The sequence below is a fragment of the Achroia grisella genome, unplaced genomic scaffold (genome assembly GCF_030625045.1).
Source record: "Achroia grisella isolate CSIRO2021 unplaced genomic scaffold, CSIRO_AGI_Agris_v1 utg770, whole genome shotgun sequence".
Lineage (NCBI taxonomy): Eukaryota > Metazoa > Arthropoda > Insecta > Lepidoptera > Pyralidae > Achroia > Achroia grisella.
This window is the reverse complement of record NW_026713016.1, coordinates 495,622-510,978: the sequence shown is the minus strand read 5'-3', so window position 1 is coordinate 510,978 and position 15,357 is coordinate 495,622. Positions and strand designations below refer to the sequence as shown.

At 33.4% G+C, this 15,357-nt stretch overlaps 1 protein-coding gene across 2 annotated transcripts in view; it reads left to right on the top strand.

Moving 5' to 3' along the window:
• The first annotated feature begins 781 nt into the window (after window positions 1-781).
• The window catches only part of LOC131850492 (angiotensin-converting enzyme-like), a 60,369-nt gene continuing 45,793 nt past the window's right edge, over window positions 782-15,357 (top strand). For both annotated transcript variants that reach the window (XM_059200726.1, XM_059200725.1), the window contains exon 1: window positions 782-870. In XM_059200726.1, the coding sequence (XP_059056709.1) occupies window positions 856-870 (15 nt within the window). In that variant the 5' untranslated portion in view covers window positions 782-855. The remainder of the gene's footprint in view (window positions 871-15,357) is intronic.

The window sequence follows — 15,357 nt, the reverse complement described above, 5'->3', positions numbered from 1 at the left end:
CCACTTTCTGTTTTATTCTTACAAATATATTTCATTCATACATGAAGTAATTATTCTATTGTGTAAATAAAAAAAACCTCGCAAAGCCTATTCGGTAGCCTGAGCAAACAAATTGTTCGCGCAACAATCAAAACACGGTATCAAACACTTTCGCGCTCGACGCCACTATAGCAGGCAGTGTTGCCAACTTAATTGTTTTACCATTGCAAATGGTGAATTTAACCTTATTTTTGGTGGGCATAATTTGTTACTGGTAGTTAGTAGACTGTTAGTGAGCTTAAAAAACCATCTAATTAATGATAACAAAATGGAAGCCATAAGTTACTCATTGGAAAAATTTATTGTATAGATAAAAAATAGTTTTCAGGTGGTTAATATGTTTTATATTTCTAAACGATTTACATAATGTAAAGTAAATAATTAAAGAGTCACTGGAGTATTTCTAATATTTTAATTATAGAGGAAAAGTTTTCTTAGTAATGAGCAATGTAACATGGTCATGTATCACAGTTATTTCTTGGTGAATTTATCACGATGTGCTTATTCCTTTAACACAGACGGCTGCAACATTACATTATGACCATTAAAAATTCATATTATTAATGCTAAATTGAAATTTAAGCCCTAAACCAACCACTAGTTCTTAATTCTTATTTGGTTTTATTAATATTGGTTAAATAATTTGGTAGGTAGTTGTTTGGAGGTTTCAGGAGTTCCAGCTTGTGGGTTTCTTCTTACTAAGCTGGCAACACCGTCAGCGGGCCAGCAGTATCTTTGCGTGTGTCGATCGTGTCGCGCGCTGGTTCGGTTCAGCGTTCGCTCCAATTGTTCGTATGACCCAAGTAATTGTTCACCATGTCTAAAGTCAAGGTAATGAAATTGATAGCGGCATTAATGAACAAAAGTTTGGTGGTATTTATGTGTTGTATGTTATTTCGCGTTTGTTTTGTTTATTTGTGTATCTATTTATGTGTTTGTTTTAATGTTTATAGAATAATCTTTGTCGTTTTATAGTGTAGACGAATATATATTGTATTCCGTTTATTTAGTAAGTGATATATTTAAGATGTGCTAAATTTATCGTAAATTACGTTTTTAATATTCGATATTTTCCGTATTTTATATCTTATTGTATTAAATCTAAAAGATTAAATTACCTTGCCTAATTTCGTCGTATAATCTTTTTCATTAAGTAAATATATTTGATAAAAAAAACAAATACAAGGGCTTCTTCAGCCCGGAATCCAGTGTTTACCGTTCCAATGGAAACTTAGTAGGAATTAGTCTACAATCGGAAATGTATAGCTTTCTAGCATTTTTTTAATAGAAATTCAGTCCTAGAATATTGCGTCCTCCACAAAACTGTATGAAAATTACCACTGCATATTGTAATGCATTTCAAGTTACCTTGACACGCTACGTTTCAGTTTTATTATGAAAAAAATTATAGGCTGCAGGTAAATTGAGATCAACTACAATGTAATGGTTATTATTGTGAATACGGATCCTGGTTCCCGGACAGATCAGAAACAAAGTGAGTGTGTGCTTGACGATTTATTCAAGTAAGTCCGACTGTTATTTATATAAATTAATATTAACATTAAAAAAATCAGACAAAATTTATTTATCGTTTACACCGTCCTGAAAATAGAAGTTTTTTTAGAAAACACTGTTACTTACCTCGTTTTTAATTACAATTTTTCGATAAATTTATATTAATACCTATTTAAAAAAAAAGTTTTATTTATTAGCTACACTGTTCTGAAAATAGATGAATTTTGAGAAAACACTGTTACTTACCTCGTTTTTAATTACAATTTTTCGATAAATTTATATTAATACCTATTTAAAAAAAAAGTTTTATTTATTAGTTACACCGTTCTGTAAATAGATGAATTTTGAGAAAAAACTGTTACTTACCTCGTTTTTAATTACAATCTTTCTAGTTCTATTATTACTACTTATATAAACGTGATTGCGTGTATTGCCAACGCTATGACATTGCGGGTAGATGCAAGATTATAGTCAAAGTGGAATAGAAAAAAACAGAATGAAAGTAAATATCCAAATATTTAGTATATACCTTATAATAACTTATATTAGGTAATTCTGACATTTTTTTAACATTGACTTTTAGCCAAAAAATGGAACACATAGTAAAATAACATGTACTTATGATAATATCCTAATCTTCTCCAAAATGTTACCACAGATAAGATACATAATAGTCCCGGCTTTGTCAGGCATTACAATTTTTTTAATTTCTCGTCTTGTTCTATACTATAATAAGCATGTATTATACATATAAATCTTCCTCTTGAATCAGTCTATTTATTGCTGAAAACTGTATAAATATCCGTTGCGGAATTTAAAAGAGACGAGATGTTTTATACCATGTGATGATTTACAAATGTGTACCTTTGCATGTTATTATACAAAAAAAAGCTAACGTAACCTACATACTTTCATGTTGATTTAAATAATATCAAATACATTTAAAGTCAGATAAGTGTTTAATTATGTCTGTACAAACATGGAAAAAGTGCATTAGTGCAATAGTTTTTTAAAGTTGATAATGGAATGGAGCACCCTCCTGCGCTAACGGTATACGCTGGCGGGGCACCAGTGGAGGATGATAAAGATGAACATGGTCAGGTCAGCTAGACCATCGTGGCAAATTTACCAGGAATTTATCACGATGTTTCCCTGGTGGAATCGCGTGGAGCTTAACGTGGTACATTGCTAACTATGGGGATATTATTTCCCCCCTCAGTGCAATAGTTGTTCATTATAACATAATTTAAGTGCCTAATGATATTGATGTAAGAATGTAGACTTTCAAAATGTGAGTAGGTACTGCTGTTTGTCATTAAAAAAAAACAACTGAGAGTCGAGAGGTCGTCTATTGATATTTACGTATTTTATAAAACAACAGTTTTTTTGTATATTAAAATTGCGGGGTACCAGTGGAAGACGATAAGATGGGCATAAAGTAAGGTCAGTTAGCACATAGTGGCGAATTCACCTGAAATTAAGTACAAAAAATGTTGTTTACACTGTGATCTTGTTATGAATCTCTGTCACTATAACAATCACACGCAGGTGAGGTCATACGAGTATGATTATTTATATTATTAACCGGGTCTACACGAATAATTTTATGGCAAATAACCTGACTAGGGCCCTCACAGGACAGTGTAAATTGAACAAACATATCGCAAACAATAAAATCTGCAGATTTTGTCAAACTGAAAAGGAATCGCCACTACACATCTTATGTGGTTGTAGCCCACTCAGGCATAAACGAAATATGTTTGGAAAGTATTACACTGTATCCTGAGGAGACAAAAACCATCGCTCTGTAGAATATCCTTCAATTCTTGTCCCCTAACGGTTCAAGGTAGAAAACTCAGAAATAGGACGAGCAGAATAGATTATGTAGATCGCAGTGCTCAAGCCCATATAAAAAAATAAGATCCAGTTAATAATATAAATAATCTATATTAAACACGAGGGTTTAAAAATACGAGTGTGATGACATAAAAATCATGAAACTATATATTTTTTAATTTAGTTATATTTATATCGTTGATTTTATATGCTTGCTTTTGAAGTGTCATGAGCAAACGACGAGTGCATTCGGTCGAAGTTCTCTCAAATGGATCTGGAGGGGTCACTGACCAAATTAGATGTACCCACTACCGACGTTGATTTATCTCACGACTTGAATCGTGTACATTCAGACACATTTCCACTAGCAGTAGGATATACTCTTATTGTAACAGATATGTTACAATATGAGTATATCCTATTGTAAATATTTTCATTGAAGGCCTCGGTGGTACAGGGTTTTAGCACACCGCCTTACTTTCGATGGTCGCGGGTTCGATTGATCGCACGGCACAAACATTTGTATTTATGAGTATGATTGTTTATATCGGTCTGAGTGTTTTCTATGTATAATATTTATGTATTTATGAAAAAAATCTATGTATTTGTATCAGTTATCTAGTGCCCATAACACAAGCTTTAGCTAGCTTAACTTGTAAGATGGCGCTGTGTGAATTATTATTATTATATTATTATCATTCATTCATTCTGGAAAGAATGAATGAAAGTCTTTATTTTTCCTTCACAGAAAATACAGTTACTAGTTAGTTTTTTCAAATAGTATCAGTGATTCCGGAGATTTTGCAACAGCTATACTGACTATATTACAAAAATCCCACGCTCTCTTTGCAACAATTTTGTCTGGTGTAGAGACATAAAGAGAAACTTAATTTCCCATAAATCTATATTAGAATAATTAGTATTTAATATTAACTTTGGTGTGGTACATTTTTTTAATGTTAATGGAATGGTGCACCCGCCTTTGCTAACGGTTTACGCTGGCGGGACACCAGTGGAGGATGATAAGATGAATGTAAGGAAGGTCTGTTAAACCATCATGGCCAATTCACCAGGAATTTATAAGAATGGTTTGTAAGGGAACTGAGTTGAGGAATGAATTTCCAGGGGCCTCACTATCAGGGGCTATAAATCCCCTTTACTAACAATCTCCTTTCCACCCTGTGATGTGGTACTATACAGAGACAGGCTTTATATCCCTAAATTTGATAAACTTGAAATATTTATTTCTCGTGACTATAGTCGATTTTTAGTGGCACTTTTTAGTGAAACCAGTATCAAATATTGCAAAAACATATTACACTAAAGTATTCTATAGACTATGTTAACATTATAAAGATTCTATTGTTTGTTTGTTTGTGTTGAATAATTCTTCCACTTTTTCTTACCGACAAGTCGCACAATTATAGGATGTAACCGTTTTCATTAAATAAGGAAATTTATTTAATGGAATGTGTCAGGAACTCAATCTATTTGCAATAACAATGTGCTGTTTATTTATGATTATCTTTGTGTGTGGGAACCAGGGAATACTGACGGTGCGTCGTTTTAGATTATACTTGCTACCCGCCCCGGCTACGCACGAGTGTACATGTATTATACATATAAACCTTCCTCTTGAATCACTCTATCCATTGCTGAAACTATATTGAAATCCGTTGGGTGAATTAAAAGACCTAAGACCTAACCAATTTTTATAGTATGTACTTTTTTATATTTTCTTTGTGTCACTGAATAATCAAGTAATATATATCATACTACTACTACTTCTTATAGATCCTTATTGACTCCAGAGCAGGCTATTTGGCTAAAATATCAGCTTTCTCGTCTCCTTGTAGACCTACATGAGCTGGGATCCATTGCAAACCCCTAAAATTGTTAATTTTCTCTAATTTTTTAAAATCTGTTGATATTCTTCTACATTGGGAAGCGTGTCTTAAAATATTAAATTAGATACGGGCTATCCGTCCCATGCCTTCTAGAGAGAACACGTACCTCCGTTTATTTAATAAATCTAAATATTTCAATGCTAGTGGACAGTTAATTTCGTAATGACGGTCGTAGTCGCTTGGTATTCCAGCAATGACTCAATGACTTGATTGTGGATCCACAGCGACTCACATATTTTTTAATAGTTCATTGTTTTAATTAAGTGGCTTTTGCGCCTTTTGTTTTCTTTTCATTTACTATGTGTGTAAGATTTAATGTCTCTTTGTGTGGACAAATAAGATCTATACTAATCTTGTAATTAGGGAGATCAGATGTTATGAGGAAATTAATTAATTAAAACAATTCCTAGCATTTATATATTATTATTATTTTTTGAAAGCCTTTGGTCGCTTAGGTAATGGTCTGCGTCAACAGTTATTTGTATTTGAATTGATATTGATGTACATTTTGATTTATTTATTTTATTATTTTTTTCTTCTATTATTTTTATTAAGAATTAGTTTAATTTAAATTTTGGTAACATTAAGATTGTTGAGTGAATATGTCGCTGCACGCGATCGCACCACCACTGGGCTGCTACTGAAAATCAGTGTTTTGCTCGCTGAGCAAATTGTTCACTGAGTAGCTCAACCCTTTCGTATCCCTGTGGCACCTAATATATATTTTAATGTTTATTTTATGTTTTTTATTTTATGTGGAAGTTAAAGTATTATGTGTTGTATTTTTTTTTTATAATTATTTACTATTCTTATGTGTTATTTGAATTTTATTTGTACTATCTTTGTTATCGGGATACGAATAAAGATTTTTATCTATCTATCTATCTAAATTAAACTGCTGTACCACATTACGCGTAATTAAGAATTTCTTCACTGTTTGAAAGTTACATTACTCCAGAGTGGCAAGCTATATAAAAAGAAACAAAACGAATGGCCTAGCGGTTCAGCACTCCAATTTACTTCCGATGGTCGCGAGTTTGTTTCCTCACACAGTAGTTCACAGTACAAACATTTATATTCATGAATATGATTGTTTGTACTGGTCTGGGTGTTTTTATGATTATTATGTGTTTAAAATATATATTTTATTAATAATAATAATAATAAGTTTATAATACGTAACTTTTATTCAATTATTTAAAAAATAATAATAGATTAATTCAATATGTATTTGCATGTCTGTAAAGACCAAAAGTGAGAGCTATATAACAAAAATAACCATACAATCTATTATGTACTAATTTTATAACAAATAAATTTCATTTCACTTCATTACACATATATCTCTGTGTTTTTAATAGTTGTCTAGTAATTATAATACAAGCTCTGCTTAGCTTGAGACTAGATGGTACTATCTGAAATGTCCAAGTAAATTATTATTACCCAAGACAGAATTCTTAATAGTTACGAATACGGCAGAACTCTTGGGTGTGCTTTTTATCTGTGCTTTTCTATATTGTGCGGTGCTAGCAGACCGAAGTTAGAAATAACTGAAATATTGTATTATTTATTTAAACACTTCTTACCTAAGTCGATAAAAACCATCGGTCATTCAATTCTTGTCTCTGACGGGTCTAGGTAACGAACTCAGAAAAAGGGCGAGCACAATAGATTTATGTAGGTACCAGTGCTGCAGGTCCTAGCACCTCACAAAGGGGTGAAGAGGATTGTTAGTAATGTGAACATGTTCTGATTGCTAGCAATGGTTCAATCAGGTTGACCTCCAAGCGGTTCCCCCTGGCAACCATCGTGATAAATTCCTGGTGAATTTGTCAGTTAGCCCAAACTGACCTGATCTCCTGCTCATCTTATCATCTCCACTGCCTCGCCAGCGTAAACTTTAGCGCAGGGTGGGTGCACCATTCCATTATCATCCATAAAAAAAAAACAAAAAAATCACCTGACCATAGCCCAAATCCCCCAATAAAAAAATAAACACTATTCCAAGCATTAAGTACATTAAGTATTAAAGACAGTGTGTCCTCCGTGTGAAAAGACATTTGTTGATAAACACATTGGATCACGTTCACGAGTGTAAGCAAAATTGTATCACAGTTCTCAAGTTCAGTGAATAGATAGTATCAGATTCTAACTCCCACGGGAATGGGTCTAAAACCAAATTAACGTAGGCGTCAGTTGATAGAGACACTATCAAATTAGGATTCCACAGCAATTATTGGTTCTTGATACTCTTCCTGATATGACGGCTGACGGTCTCGGTCTAGCGGTTTGGTACACCGCCTTACTTCCAATGGTCACGGGTACGATTCCTCGCATGGCACAAACATTTGTATTCATGTGTTTTCTATGTATAATATGTATGTATTTACGAAAAAAAAATCTATGTATTTGTATCAGTGATCTAGTACCCATAACACAAGCTTTAGCTAGCTTTTCTTGGGTCTAGATGGCGCTGTGTAAATTATCCCGAGATGAAGCCAAATCTCGAGATCATTGGCGTTGCTATATCTAGTGACGTTCAATTTGCAGTCCTTTGGAGGACAAGGCTAAAACATCTAAAAGTTAGGTGTGCTCAGTATAGTGAGACGGTTTCACGGCGGCCCATAGTTTGTAATTATACAAGGCACAGATCCGGCCGCATATGGAATACTGTTCTCGTCTCTGGACGGGAGCATTACAATCTCAGTTACTTCCATTTGACCGCATTCAGAACCGAGCAGCCAGAATCATTGTTAATCAAAGTCTTTGTGACAGACTCAACCCATTGGCTTTGCGGCGAGACATTGCATTCTGCATTTTCTACCGTACATATACCAGGAATGACAGAATAAGGAATGTGTATATACGAGGAAGTTGGAAAGTTGCGCCGGTTATAGAAAAGTTACGAGGTAACAGATTGAGCTGGTATGGGCATGTTATGCGGAGGAATGAGGATCATGTCTTATGGAAAGTGTATAATATGAATGTGGATGGATGTAAAGGGAGGGGACGCCCTAAGAAAAGATGGATGGATTGTGTGAAAGATGATATGAATAAAAGAAGAGTATGTTTAGATATGACGACCGATAAAGAGCAGTGGAAGAGAATGACATACTGCGCCGACTCCAAATAATAGGATAAAGGTAAGGCAATGATGAGTATTCTGAGTTATTCAGATTGATACCAGCTACTGAATTTCACCACTAACTCTCCGCCAGAAACTAAAATACTATCCCTATCATCTCGATGAATGGCGGTCCTCCACTGTGCTTTTTTTCAGAAACTTTTTCATTGTGGTTTGGGCATTGTATTTGCCACGATCGGGAATATCCCCAAGTAATAGTATTTCCGAACCTGTACGATATTGAAACCTTCAAGAAAAGAGTTTATTCCTTCTTAAAAGGCCGGCAACGCATTTGCAATTCCCCTGGTGTTGCGGGTGATCGTAGACGGCGGTAATCAAGTCAAGCTAGTTTGTCCCTTGTGCTATAAAAAAAGTAAAGAACTGGCATTCGGTTGTAGACCAATTGAAAGTGTTTAAAAAAGGGTTAGAAGGTAGTTTGGGAGACAAACCAAAAGACTGGGACCTATTTTTAGTGAGGCAAAAAACCTGAAGTTTCCATTGCCTTTCGATTTATATAATTAAGGATTTATATAAGCAATGTTTTTGGCTTACAAAATATTCAAATTCAAAACTCATTTGTTCATGTAGGACATTTTAGCTGTTTATGAACGTAAAATTTTTTATATTATAATTTTTTCCCTACCGTCCAGTTCAGTATATAGATCCAATTGAGAAGAACTGGCGAGAATTGAGTTACTTTTTTTTCTAAAGGAGAATGTTCCTTATTCTCTCTTATTTAATTTTTTATTATTTATTATACAATAAAACATGTTTAAAAGTCGTACTTAAGGCCATATGGCATTGTCTGCCAGCTAATATTTAGCTAAAAACAGAAACAGTAAACAGTTTTTACCTAAAGATTACCCTACAACTTGTAGGGCAGTCATAGGGAAAAGCTATGACAATAATACTATATTATCATATATAAATAACTAAACAATGTTGTCCGTGTAATGACAAAGTGTGACACAATTGTCACATTACCATAATTTCATTTACATACATTCTATTCATGTATTATTTAAAGTTAAACTGAGGTTGACATACTTAAACTTTATGTTGATATGATTTTACTATCCATTGATAACCAAGAAAAAGGTAAATAACACGGTTGTCGATTTGTTTTATAACTAGTGCGAGGCCATAATGCGTAAAAGCAATTGTAAGTACATACAACTAACAGTTATTTCATGCCTATTTTACCCATGAAAATATGTCTATATCCTATGTCGATCTTCCGTCTAATTCAAACGGGAATCGAAATTACAACGGCTTGAATTGAGGTTCGAACCCCTAGCAGTGCAGCCGCACCATAAGTTCTTCCGCAGGTTTGGAGTGCCGTCTGCACTCGCCCCCTATTTTCCGGTGAAGCTGTAAAGGTCAGATGCGGCCAACAGCATTGCTAAAGTCCGAAAATCACACAACAAAATTTTATTATTAAAGGATTTTTTTATTTTTAATGGAAAAAAATGAAATAGGGACTCATGGTCATCTTATCATCCTCCACAGGTGCCTCGTCATGGTTAACCAGGCGCGGGTGCAGCATTATAGAATCACAATATCATGACTAAAAAAACTATGCTATACATAATATATCATGGTTACCCTTACACATTAGTTTCCGCTGTAATTACTTAATGATTTAATCAGTCTCAGTCTCTCATAATAATTTATTAATACATGAAACTGCACGATTCATATTTTTGCGTATATCACTCGCTTAATAATAAACTGCATTAACTCAAAAATTTCAAGTTTTTAATAATCGACTATAAGTCTTTGTTTTAGGGTTCAATTTAAAAAATATATAATTTATTATATATGGCGTGATTTATATTACCTGTAAACATGTTATCAACGTTATATTACCACTGAAATACATGATTATGTTGTAAATGACCTTGGTGATTTGCTTGTTTGTCTTTTCATGTATATGAAACGACTCTAGTGGAATCGAACTAGTCACCACTGCGTTTTTGCTACGGAACGCTAATACGCAGGGGGGCGGAGGGGGGGGGGGGGAGCTAAAGGGGGTTGTTAATAATCTGAACTGTTGACGGTCTGGTCAGATTGACTTCCCTAAGGTTCCCCATGGAAACCAGCATGATAAATTCTTGGTGAATTTGTCAAGATGGACTAACTTATCTGACGTCATCTTTGATTGCATTGCATGGGTGATTACATGCACCCTACACTAGTGCCTCGCTAGCATATACAATTAACACAGACGGGTGCACCATTTCATTATCATCAATTAAAAAAACCCTAATATTGACTTAAACAACCGTGTTGTAAACGCTGTCAGCGTATAACATTAGTTGTCATACTATACTATGTAAATTTAAGTCAGCAAGCATTGATCATTTATATTTAAATCTGTGCTCATAATGTTTACTTATGTAAATCATAAGCATATTAGTACATTTGTCATTCAAGAACAGTATATTATCAGCGATCTTAAAAAAAAATAAGAATAGAATACAACATTCTTTATTCAAATTTTGAATATTCGATATTTTTTAATTTGCCGCTCATTCGGAAAGCTGTCTCATGACAAGAAATCCCAGCATGAACTTGTTCACTATATAAATTAAGTTAAAATGCCTTTAATGTACATTAAGAAGTATTATTTCTTTTGTTTTTAAAATTAGAATGACATATCATTCTTTTTTTTTAATTGCCTACAAAGATTATTTGCGCTCTGGCCTCTGACGTTCTGTTTTTGGATACTCTGAATGCCACAGATATGTGTGAATTCAAACTACCAATTAGCACTAATTTATTAGAATAATATAAGTCAAGGAAAGTGTAAAGGAACCTTTTTTTCGTATTCCATGTGGTAATTAAAATACGAGGAATCTATATTATTTTGTATAATTCCGCTTCAATTAACATGTGTGAGAGTATATAGATATTCAGTACGGAAACCTGACCGCCGCTACTGGAAGTGTTACCACATTACTGACATTCTCGATTCTTCATCTTTATTCAAATAATCTTAATATAAGCACTTTTGGATTGTCATATAATACTTTTTTATCGATGATCTCGGTGGCCTAGCGGTTGAGCACGCCGCCTTACTTCCAATGGTCGCGCGTTCAATTCCTCTCATGGCACAAACATTTGTATTCATGATTGTTAGTATTGGTCTGGCTGTTTTTTATGTATGTATAGATATGTAAACATCACATATCTATGTATAGATACTTTTTTTCCTAAATATATATTTTATTTACGAAAAAAAATATCTATGTATTTGTATCAGTTATCTGGTACCCGTAACACAAGCTTCAGCTAACTTAACTTGGATCTAGATGGCGCTGTGAGAATTGTCCTGAGATTATTATTATTACCACTCATTCGGAGAGCACACAGAGCAAATAACATAAAGAGATGTGTTAAAATAAATAAATAATTGCGAACACTATACGAGTATCGTACGAGACAAACATACATATGTATCCGCTCGCATCTGTACCAGGATATAGATGATTTTACGAAACTAGTGCAGCGGCCGTGTCCGTAGGGCGTCGTAAATCAAATTAGGTCCAATTAAAGTAACACGATATTTCACAATCTTCGTTTCGTTTACTACAAAAATCTTAGTAATATTAAAAATGCGACAGTTTCTGAGTATGGATGGATCTATCCATCCATAGATGGGTGGATGTTAGTCTTTCTGTTGAGAAACACTTTTGATATTAATATATATTATGTTTTCTTGTATTCTTTAATCAAAATTATAAAAACAAAATTATATAATTGTCACTTCACTCTCTACCATCTTACCATTAAATACATTTTTCCAGTCATAAATAGTTTTACTACATATTTCTACAACACTTTCACGCAAAAACGACTAAGTTGATTTTATTTAAACTACAATAATATAGCTTATACATCAGAATAACCCGAATAACATGGCTATAAATTTCATAAGGGCACAACTAATTATACTATTTATTTATTAAACGCCTTAATTATTTACGGCGTTTTAATATAGATTCAAAAATCATTCGATTTAATTAATTAGACACCGATACCCGATGATTCGATTTCGAAATTCTTAAATAAACGGATCCATTGAAAATGTCGGAAAATGCTTAGGCACTCATATTGATAACCTTGGTGTTTTAGCGGTTTTGTACAGCGCCTTACATCCAATGGTCGCAGGTTCGATTCCTCGTCCGCTACAAACATTTGTATTTATGAGTAAGATTGTTTGTAATGTTCTGGCTTGTTGCATGCTTGTTTATTTGTTTGCTATGTATATTATGTATGTTTTTACAAAAAATAAATTTAAGTATTCATACTAGTTGTCTAGTATCCATAACACAAGCTCTGCTTACCGTGGGACTAGATGGCGCCGTGTTAATTGTTCAGCGTTATTTATTAATTCTATTTCAATTATCAAAATCATTTTGTCACTGTCATATGTCGAGGATTTCATAAATCACAGTATAGGTCAATATATATAATAGGTCAATAATATATGTTGACATATTTCGGAGTGTTTCGATATATTCAGAATCATTCGGTTGATTTCATTCTCTATTTTCCGCTGCGTCACTCGCGCATTCAATATCTCTCGCTCCTCTGAAAATGATGAGATGATGTAAAATCAATATTTTATGTAACATTGTAACATGTGTATATAACATTAAGATCTATATCTGGAGTATAGCCTTGAATGCATGTAAGACAAGGACCTTAACACAAAAAGGAAGGGACAAACTGGAAGCTTTTAAAATGTGGTGCTGGAGAAGGATGGAAAGAATTAGCTGGAAAGAGTAAGTAAGAAATGAAGAAGTATTGCAGTGGTGATAGAAAAAAGCAGATATTGAATACTATAGAAAATGGACGAGGAAAAATGTTAGGACACTTGATACGGCGCAATGAATTTATGAAAGTTATTATTGAGGGAAAGACACAAGGAAGAAGGGGGAGCGGAAGACCAAGGCACAGCTACATCAAGCCAATTAAAGACAGAATTGGAGTCGTGTCGTATCCAGTGTTTAAAGAGTATGATGGCAGATCGTGGAAAGTGGCAAGAGCTCCTAAAAGGTAGTTATTTAATGTCAGCCCCTCGTTTTCCTACTAGCTGTGCCCGTTACTTCGCCCGCGTGGAACCTTGGATAACATTTTTAATTATTAGGCTTAAGTGTACAATAAATAATAGTCACGTAATATTAAATTCTAAAGTAATCTACTATTGACGAATAAAATAAACAAAACAATGACCCAAATAAAGGAAAATATCTAGTATCTAACCCAAAAAGATAAAGAAATAAGTTTCATCGTTCTATGTTTAAAATTGACAAACTTCCATAAAATTTGGATATTTGGATATTATTTGGATATTACTAACAATCTCCTTTTCTCCAATTTATAAATTCAATCAAATCAAATCAAAATATCTTTATTCATGTAGGTCTATTAAAATATGATCTGTCAAATCTACCGTCAGTTCGTAATGCTTTCGAGATGAGAAGAATTAGAGTTTAGACCTTCTTGTCAGTTACAAGAAGGTCTAAACTCTAATTCTTTTCAAATATGGTTTACAATACAAAAAAGTCATTTTTAAATTTAACTTTGGGAGAATACTCAATATTTCGACGATGACGATAGTTATTTCCATGCTGCTGCAACGGTGATCATTTTCCATGAAGTCGGTCGTCATTGTATAATAGTAAAAAAAATCTAGTTCACACTATAATTTATATTAACAATGTATCAGCTTTAACATGCAATTCTAAAAGGAAAACAACCGGTACATCGAAGGCCGTACGCCTTCCATATTACACAACTGTGGGGACAATAAATAATTATTGCTTTCCTTTCGACACTTATTGTGGCAATTCTTTACCACTAATTGTTTTATTTTCATTTTATTATACTACGTGACCGTATAATGTACAATTTACTAGTTGTGCCTGCGTGAAATTTATAGCCTATGTTATTCTGCTATATTACTGTAGTTTCATCAAAATCCGTTCAGTAGTTTTTGCGTGAAAGAGTAACAAACATCCACATACCTATCCATCCATACTCACAAACTTCCGCGTTTATAATATTATAGTAAGTGGTCACCAGAAATTGATTGACCATTAATTTAACATTCAGTAAGATTATAGACAAATAATATTAAATACGAAAGATGTTAATCTACTTTCAATTTGACCATAGACTTTAACAATAAACAAAAGAGTATATATATATATGTGTGTGTGTTTATTGTTAGCATTCTGCACTCCTTCTTTATACAATCTGTAATTGTGTGAAATTTCATACATCTTCGTACGGCTAGACCGTACGAAGATTTCGTAAAAATTTATATAAAATTTTAATTCACGTATTAATATATATATATTACTAGCTGTGCCCGCGACTTCGTCCGCCTGAAATAGTGACCTTGGCCAAAAATATTTCATAATCTAACTCCAAAAAAGCTAAAGAAAAAAGTTTTATCGTTCTAGCTACAACAATGACGAATTTTCATACAAATTTTCATCCCCTATTTAACCCCCTTAAGGATAAAATTTTTACAAACTTTGTATGTCATATTTACTTATATTTAATCAACCGCACAAAAAATAATTTTCGAGCTTCTAAAAATGACAATACTTCCGTACAATCTTTCATCTCCTCTTTCAACCCCTTACAACCCTTTTTTCGCTTCAAGAAGTAGCCTATCTCCTTTCTCAGGATCTAGACTATCTGTGTACCAAATTTCATTTATATCGGCTCAGTAGTTTTGGCGTGAAAGCGAGACAGACAGACAGACAGAGTTACTTTCGCATTTATAATATATTAGTAATTAGTAAGGATAATTACTCGCTGAATACCGCAGTTGTGTCCACATATATATGTAGCTTGTATGTTACGCATTGATTATGATTTTTCCCATTTTTTACCTACTTCCTTATCAGCTTATTA